The 9,458-nt window shown below is 35.4% G+C and overlaps 1 protein-coding gene across 1 annotated transcript; it reads right to left on the bottom strand.

Annotated features, from left to right (window-relative positions):
• Positions 1-836: 836 nt before the first annotated feature.
• cenpu (centromere protein U) lies at positions 837-8,450 on the bottom strand. The gene is given in 14 exon segments (XM_020922102.2): positions 837-1,115; positions 1,541-1,697; positions 2,486-2,547; positions 2,638-2,685; positions 2,794-2,872; positions 3,507-3,528; positions 3,531-3,617; positions 4,042-4,126; positions 5,033-5,101; positions 5,202-5,277; positions 6,466-6,688; positions 7,066-7,150; positions 7,329-7,362; positions 8,186-8,450. Coding segments are annotated over 14 exon segments (1,146 nt in total). The 5' UTR covers positions 8,191-8,450; the 3' UTR covers positions 837-1,001.
• Positions 8,451-9,458: the final 1,008 nt, after the last annotated feature.

Below are 9,458 nucleotides of genomic sequence, written 5' to 3'. Positions count from 1 at the left end.
GAGAGGGGAGTTAAAGAGGCTATTTTTGTTAGGAAAAACAATTCTTTGAAATGGAGGGCTCAGACGTCATCTCTCTTCTATTCAAGTTCAACTCCATCCTCAGACCTAAATCAAAACAAAAGAAAACAAAAAAACAATAGTGATAGGCCTGAATGTCATATGCTAATATGACTCAGACACAGTTTCCATGTAGCCAGATCTGTTGAACTGCACTCACAAACCGAAACTGTAAACAAGTAAGAGTGGTGGAAATTTTATTGGGTGTTTTTGTTGTTTTTTTTCCGTTATACAAGAGACATTGTAAAAGCCACAATGTTCTTGGGAAAGGATTGAACCTCAGAAAGTATTTCAGTCTTGTTACCACAGTGCTCTTGGCTCACTACTAGCAGAACCTTTGTCTGTCAGTGGTGGGACCATTTGTTACCGGTGCAAATGTCGACATAGACGGTATTCTTGTATGTTTTGGTGTTATTTTACAGATAATTTCCAAGTAGATGTGTTAGTTTCAGAGTAGTTTCAGTGTAGTTAGCTCCTCCCTTCAGACAGATCTAAGGCAGTGTCCACCAGCGTCTGACCAGAACTGAAGAAACAGCTTGGATGAAAAACGTATTAGGTCAAAAAACTCTGTCCAATTCTGTTTTTCTTTTCTATGTCTCCATGGAAAATGTTCCGAAGTAGGTTTTTAACATTCTGTTTATATGGAATTAGGTGACTTTCCACCTACGAAAATTTACATTACTTTAATCTGAATAACTAACTGTATTAATAGCCCAGTGTTTTTTTCTCTCAATATAAAGTAAAATAGCATTCATTTACACAGATAAAAAAACATATGGTTCAGTTATTTAGCACAAATAAAATTTTATTATTTAACAACAGAAAATTGGCAGAAAATATTTAAATACAAAAAACAAAGCACTTTTCTTTGATGAATACAGTAACATTAAGGACAGATAACACAATTTAAAGTTAGCAAATAATAAAACACTCACTCCTCTTCCTTATTTTTCTTTGACAGTTTTTTGCAGTCTATTGTTGATTTCTTTCAGCTGAAGTTCTGTGGTTTGGACGTGTTTGGCCTCGATGAGTAAAGCCGGTAAACTGGACACACCGTACTGAAGACAATGGATAAAACAACAAATTACAGATGAATAAAAAGGCACTACAAATACTTACAGCCTATGAGAAAGTACTGTATGGTACATATGGGACACTGATAGACCTGGTTTAAAGGTGCACTGCTTGTTTCTATGGATATGATTAATTAATATGATTTTAATCCTGCTTTATAACTATTCTAGTCCTAGTCCCTGGTTGAGTCTTGCTTTGGTTCTAGTTAACCATTTGAAAAACATACACTAATGTACTTGAAACATGACAAAGAGTTATGCGAGAGTCCTAGTTTAGTCCTTGTTTAGACCTCATAAAGACCTGGTTTATTCATATTTAAACCTGGTTCAAGCCTGATTTAGTTCTAGTCCAGTCCTGACTCAGTCCTACTTTAGTCCTTGTTCAGCCCTGGTCCAGTCCTGGTCCATACCGTTTCTCTCTCGTCTGGATTCTCCTGTCTGTGTTGAAGATATCGTTTGTTGAGCTCTCGCAGGTTTTGGAGGAAAGTTTTGCTTTGATTTAAATCCTTTAAGTTTTGCTCCAGTTCAGATTTGTCTTTTTGCAGCAGCCACAACTGTCGCTCGGACCTGAAATAAAACAAAACACATAATTAGGCCTAGAGGGTCATTCATGCTCCATTTCATACATGAACAGATCTGTGAGTTCCAAACGTAGTAACAGTTATCACATTTGTACTTTTGTTTCTAATGTCAAGACTGTATTCTCTGAAACAACCACCAAAGGATGCTAAAAGTCAGTAAACTGACAAAAACTGATGAAGAGAGCAACAAATAAACAAACATGGAGGCACCCATCGCAGGTTTTAGAAAACATCTGCTGAAAAAGAGTCAAGAAAATTAGTTGAGGGATGCATTTATTTCTTCGTCTTCTTCTGATATGTGCTCATTGCTGCCCACAGTGGTTAGCTCCGTGGCTAGGATTTGACGTGTTCTGAGCAGAGGGACCAGATTACACACAACAACAACAAAGTTTCATATGTGCCATCTATTGGTGAAAAAAAATCTAATAAATTTACAGCTGTAGTTCTAACAGTATTTATCTTGATTTTTGAATGCCTTCTTTTACTGTTGTTTGTGAACTCCCTCAGTCGTCCAGGTAGGATCCATAGCAAAGGAGAAATTAAATTTTAGGTCTGAGGATGGAGTTGTAAATAGGAGAGAAATGATGTCTGAGCCTTCCATTTCTGTTCAAAGATGCATTGTCCTTTTTAACAAAAATTGCCTCTTTAACTTCACTCTCAAACCACAGAATTGAATTTCTCCTTTGTTTGTTCTTTTACTGTTGTTGAATTGTGTGTTCTAACATTGGAATTACACAAATAAAAAGTTTTTCTTATCATATATTGGTTACTCACTTAATGAGCTCGTTCTTGGCATCCAAAAGTTGCTGTCTCTTTGTCCGAATTGCGGAGGCCAACTTCATTAAAACATCAGAAGTTTAGTAAATATTATGTTATACGAGTTATTTTTGTAATTTCACAGTTAATATTTGGATCATTGTGGTCACCTTTGAGTTTTCTCTCATCACAGTCTTCAGCTGTTTACTGGAGAAGATCTGGTACAGAAAAAGTTAAATCATAAGTACCTTTGTTTACCACTAGGTGGTGCTGGTGATTAAATTTTATATATACAATCTATGGTTTAAGTCCATTATAACTCAAACCTTTTCCGTGAGTTGATCTTTCACATTTGAAGCAAAATAGTCCAGCGCCTGCTTCACTGCTTTGGACTCGACCGTCTCCCTGAGAATAAAAATAAAGATATCTGGTTTAAATCAACTTACACTCAACTTAACTTATATAAATGTTAATTCATATACATGTGTCAAAATGTCAAATATTAGTACCTGTTCTGTATTATACCATTTTAACTGCTCAGATCTGTGGAGATTCATTGTTACTGTGAACGGGGTAGCAAGTTTTTCTATGTATTTTTAAGTAATAAAAATACCTGTACTGTATATGGTAACTGACTGACATTAGTGTAACGTTGAACATTCCAGCCAAAGCAGTGGCATCTCCATGAGGCAAGTAGAACAGTTATATAGTGCACCTTTATTCTCCCCCATCAAAGGTGCACTATGTAACTTTTTTGGTTGGGGGTTTGTCATCCGCTTGTTTCTACGGATATGTCTTTGCTCTGCCTGGAATGTTCCACAGTATGACATTAAACAGCTCCAGCTACCTTACATTGATTAAAATATAGACACAGCTCCAAAATACCTACAAAAACAGACATTCTGACTGTGAGCGGGGTTGTCTCCCCACAGATCTGACTTGTAACTTGTCTGATTTGGTCTCCATGAAGAGAGAAAGGTTTAATACAAGGTCAAATTGTTTCCTTGTAAATAAACAAATAGACAAACTGTACACTAACTTGTATTGTTCGTAAAAATCCAAAACTCCTCCAGCACCACTTCAGACTCTGTGACGCCCGATCGCTTCAGTTTCTTCTTTTCCTTCACTTTTTCAGGCTGGTGTTCACTGCCTTCAAAAAGAATAAAGTTTGTGTCTGTGGTGAGTCGTGACATTTACTCCTGTAAGAGCTCAAATCATATCTAAAACATGAAAGAGCTGCTACAGTTTAACAACAAATATAAAAGTCTACAGCTCTGCTAAATAATGCACGGGTATCTTGTATTAGAATATACTTGTAATTAAAAATGTGCACTAATCTCTTGAGTGGATTAAAATGGAAATAAAAGTGTTAAGTGGCTGCAAGTTTACACAAACTTTGTGAGCCTCACCATAAAAGCTAAATTTATTGGCACTGGCAAATATCAGTTATCAGCCACAGCAACAAGACAAATATTGCATTAGTATTGTCTAAAAATCCATATCGACTTATCCTTAAAACAAAGCCAAAAGAAGTCGAAGTGAAATCAGAACTCCATTGTAAATCTTGTGTTTACCTGAAGTAGACTTTCTGGATCTGTCAGATGAAGACTTCCTGGATCTCTTTGGACCGAGACCTTTCTGTTTCTTTGGACTTGGTTTCTGAAAATGTTATTAATTATGTAATGAATTAATCATTGGATTTATACAGACTACAGCAACAGTTTTTTTTGCCACTAGCGCCCCACTTTGGAACCTAATATTCCCAGCCTCCCATCGAAGCACAAAACAGGCCTTGCTTGGCTTCTGAGATCTGACAAGATCAAGCTTTGACAAGTTTGTATGGTCACAATAAATGTATAAATAAAAACTGAAATAGAGCTGAACTAATTACTTATTTTCATATTCTCAGTGTAAATGATTTGATTAAAGTGTGCCTTCATAAACATGTGTGGTTGAAAATCCACAAATATTTATTCTGCTACATAAAACATTTACATATCAAGCACCATGGTGAGGCTAACCAACTTCAGTGCTAGCTGTGACTCATTTTTGGTTTCATTTAAACAGTACACTGAATATGCCAGTAGGTGAAGCCATTGCACCATCAGCTGGTAAAAGTGGAGCCCTATTCTATTAGGACTCAATTACTTTGTGTGCATAGATTAGACTCACTTAACTAAAACATAGTTAGCATAAATATAAATATAAATAAAAATGAAAAATATTTTTTTTTTTATTTTGGGTTTATAATTTTACATGGGCAGCAGATATGCAGAGAGGGCATTTTGGTTGAAATATTCTATTACTATACTTGTTTTTGTACTTCTATTCTCAGCTTTTGTGCAAACTGACACTGACAAAACCATAATAAATATTTACCACAGGCACTATCTCTCCAAAGCAAGTCAGAATTAGAAAAACATGAAACCTGCCATAGTTATTCAATATGAAATATCATAAAATGTTTATCTTTAGTCTAAATGTACTTTTAAAAGAAAGACTAGCACATCAATTATAAGCCCTTTAGACAGTACAGGACTGTATAAAATGTGTGGGATAGATTACCCAGCTCTCCTCCAGGTCCTCGTCAGATGAGACCTCATGGATATGATGGGGCACTTCTTCTTCACTCTCCTAATGACAAAACAGCAGAGTTTACCCTGGTTAATTTATTTTTTTATGGAAGTTTATAGGACTCCATTTTTTGTACATGTTTATACTTATGCTGTTTTACCTGAGACTGTGGATCACTGGGTTCCTCTGATGAAGCAATTCTCTTTTGGCTCTTAACTTTCTGCTTTTTCATTGCTCTGTTTTCACACAAAACATAAACGTTTTATTATAAGTAGGACTACACATTATAAACATACACAATAATGTCAACATGGTCTATGATTGGGATGGTCTTAGTTTTAATCAAAAGCTCTTTTGCGGGGCATGTGAAACTGTTTTATGTTGATATAGGAAATCTATTCTTAGTTTGGCTTTAGTGAGCAGACTGTTAATGTGCATTTCAAAATTAAATGAAGAGTCAAGCCATACACCTAGGTATTTGTAATGATCAACAATTTGGATCTCTGACCCATCCAAAGCTAAAATTTGTGCTCTTGGTCTGTGGGGGGTTATTAATAATAATAATAATAATAATAATAATAATAATAATGAATCAGTTTCATATAGTGCTTTTCTGGACTCTCAAAGACACTTTACGATGTATTATTCATTCACTCCACACTCAGTGGTGGTAAGATGCTATCGTAGCCGCAGCTTCTCTGGGGCAGACGGACAGAAGCGAGGCTGCTAAACTGCCCCATCGACCCCTCCGACCTCCACCAACACTCATGCACACTCCATTTTCATACTAGGTAATGTGGATGAAGTGCCTTGCCTAAGGACATAACGACAGTTTTTGCAACTGGCTCCCAACTGTGGCACCTAATTTTACCAGTGGTCTCCCAGGCCTGGCCTTGCTTAGCTTCTGAGATCTAATGGGAACAAGCTGGTATGGCCACAGTTAGGTTTTTACTTTACAATATCACAAAATCATTACAAATAATTGCCTAAATAAATTTGTATGAACAACAAATAAAAACAAACTTTTTTTTATTATTTTTTACTGTTCAATATGGGGTTAAAACAGTGTAATAACATAGACCTTAAAACATTTAAAGCAATAGTATGTAACTTTTTATCAAAAATAGACTAAAATAAAAAAGTATTTTAATTTTATCGGTTGTGTTTATTGCAAAAAATGTGCATCCTTACTGTGAGTGGGCTTGTATCTCAACAAACCTGACTGTTATTTGACCTGGACCTCAGCTTCCTCCAGCTTGCTTACATGGAAATGTCGTTATTGTGGCTATAATCTTCCACATTATGGCATAAATCGTATCTATCTCCATGGGGAATGTTATGAAGCATGGTTTTAACTTTCCGTTTCATGCAGGTGAAATGTTACCTCCAGAAAGTTAAAAACTTAATGAGTATACTGAATCTACCTGGCTGCATCTGCGTCTCCAGAACTCTTCCTCTTTGTCACCTTTTTCCCCTCGGCTCTGTTTGTGGAGGGATCTGTTTTTTTGCTCTTTCCTGAAGTGGATTTCTTCCTCTCATTTGCTTTCTCTTTGTGATTCACTGTTTGTTTTGTCAACTTTTTCTGGTCCTGTTCTTCTTCTGCAGCTCCCAAGTCTTCCTCCAGAGCTGTGCTGTGAAGAGGAACACCTACAACACAAACATAAGCTCAAATGATTTGTCTTTTATTCAGGATGTATCCATAGAACTATAATAAAAGCATAGATGCATCACACAGAGTGTATTTATTGTGATATTTTGGAGAGGCTAACAGAATTGTGGACATGTTACTTTTCTTTTAAAAGTTGCACAGTGTGCTATAAACTGTGTTAGTTTATAGCACACTGTGCAACTCAGTGCTTATACTTGGAATAATAACGATAATAACACCATAATTTTTCACAGTTTCTTTTAAGAAAATAAAGATAAAGATATTTTTGTTGTTCATATTTTGCTTCTTGTTTATTGGAACAGTTATAGCATTACTTCTGCAGATCTCACGTCGCATCAGTTAAAAAAGAAATCACCATTGTTTTGCTGCAGTCCCTCGATGAAACTTGCAGTGGCTAAATCTGATAATTCACCAGCCTCCACATTTGTCTGCAATGCTTTCTGTTCAAACAGTAAATAAGTAAATGAGTAAAGTGAACAGGGCAATGACCTATCTACCTTATAGTTTTGATTTCATGAAGGCTATTGGTCATTATTTCATCAATTACATGTTGCCAATACATATGCCATTGTAGAGTGCAACTAATGAAATAATGGCCAATACAATCATGAAATGTACCTTGTTCTTTTCTTGCTTTTTGCCCTTCTTGGCTCTGGAAAAGAAGACGTCATTATAGCAGTAACAGTAATGGTAGTAGTAGTAGCAGCAATAGTAGTAACAATAATAGCAGTAGTAATACTAACAGGAACAGCAGAAGTAGTGGTGTGCAATATTGACTTTTTAAGTATCTTGATAATATTTTAATAATGCATCAGGAATGTGTTTAGGTTGAGGTTCAAGTATCACACTGAACACTTGATACCCTGTTTTAGAAGACTACACAAGACATTTTAGTCTTTTTTAGTTCATTTTTAATAGATCTACTTGATATTCTGTTGTGCTTTGTTTCTCCAAAATCATAATTGACATTATCTATTTATTACGTATTTATTTACAGTGCCAATAAAAAATCTTCAGTTGTCTGTACAGCTAAACAGAACAGTTTTTGAGCCTGGATTTTGAACTGAACAGTTTTTGTGGCAGTTGTGAGAAATAAAAACTATAATTGAATAAGTGCAAGATATATTAGTTTAAAGCCATACTATGGAATATCCCAAGCAAAATAATAACACCACCATGGAGACAAGCAGATGGTGGGCCCTCCACTAGAAAAGTACAGTGCACCTGAAGGATTTAGGCTGGAGAAAGTCTATTTGCATGCAGATCCAGTAGTATTGATTATTTTATTAGTTAGAATCGCTGCCATAAGCGTTGCATGCAATTCAACCAGCTAGCTAAATGCTAAGCTAACAAGCTACATGAAAGCCAGACAATATGAAGAAATGGGGAAAAATGACATGCCCGCTGACTGTACTTTTTGTATGAACGTAAATTATTAACTGTGGCTAAATAAAAGTACCCAGGCATTAACTTACCCCATGATTGGAGACTAATCGCAAAAGTTTTACTGTAAACAAAACTCAAACTTGCCGCAAAAATATCTCTTCTTCGATCAACGCAAAGTACGACTGGCGCCATCTACTGGAGCCTACATGTAAGGAGGATAACTAAAGCGAAATACAACTACACGTGGAACAAGAAAGGATAGACTAAACTAAATATAAATATTGTATTATTAATTAGTAGGCATAATATGTAGCAGCGTTGTATAAAATGCTCTTTAAAATATAGACTAAACAAGTTGGTTTAAGATGTACACAACCCATTCAAAGAGAAAATGGTCTAACTATAATATAATATAGAACATAATAAATGATATTACAACTCTTCACTGTCCTGTTCTACATACTACTAGTCCTAATAGGCCTGCTTCTTCTACTTCCAATTACTGCATCATTTATTTATTTATTTTATTTTATGTATGAGACATTTATGGGACAGTGCACAATATACATTAACCTTGACAGGTGAGATGAATTGTGCCAAGTTGTAGCACTAGAGCTAATTTCCACCTGGTGCATGTTTTTTAGGTTTTGTATCTTGTGTCTTGTATATATATATATTTTTCTCTCCTTTTACTTTAACCCCTTACAATGAGAGTCTATTTTTCCCTAAGTAAAGACCCCCAGTTTGTGAACCCTTTGGAATACAGACAAATGGCTGGTATAGGTTGTGTATATACAGTGTTGGGAAGGTGACTTTTAAAATGTACTCCCCCACAGATTACAGATTACATACCCCAAAATGTAGTTTGTAACGTAATACATTAAATTACTTAAAGTGGGTAACGTAATCTGAATACTTTTGATTACTTGATATTGTCATGCTTTTTTAAAACTACATGAATGTAGCAACCACATCCTGAAAATTCTTGTTTGTTCTCTTCAAATTGTCTGTTGAGCCCAAGACTCCATGAATAAACAACTGTTTGCTGTAGAGAAGCAAAGACGAGGAAATGTTAACATAAGATATTTTGTCTGCTAAAAGGCAATAACAAGCTCAGTCTATCATTAACCATATAAAAAATATTATTGATAGAGAAATTATTTTTTATATGAGATCACCTTAAATTATGTCCAACCTACTGTTAGGTGTCATATTGTTTAGACATGGTTTTAGTCCTGGTTTAGTCCTGATTTTAGACCTGGTTTAGTTTTGGTTTAGCCCTGGTTTTAGTCCTGATTTTAGACCTGGTTTAGTTCTGGTTTACAGTAGTTCTGGTTTAGTCCACTTATTTCAGCAAATAAC

This window comes from Boleophthalmus pectinirostris, unplaced genomic scaffold (genome assembly GCF_026225935.1).
Source record: "Boleophthalmus pectinirostris isolate CB_2022bp ecotype Guang Dong unplaced genomic scaffold, ASM2622593v1 HiC_scaffold_23, whole genome shotgun sequence".
NCBI classification, from domain to species: Eukaryota; Metazoa; Chordata; class Actinopteri; order Gobiiformes; family Gobiidae; genus Boleophthalmus; species Boleophthalmus pectinirostris.
This window is presented reverse-complemented; position numbering and strand designations above follow the sequence as displayed.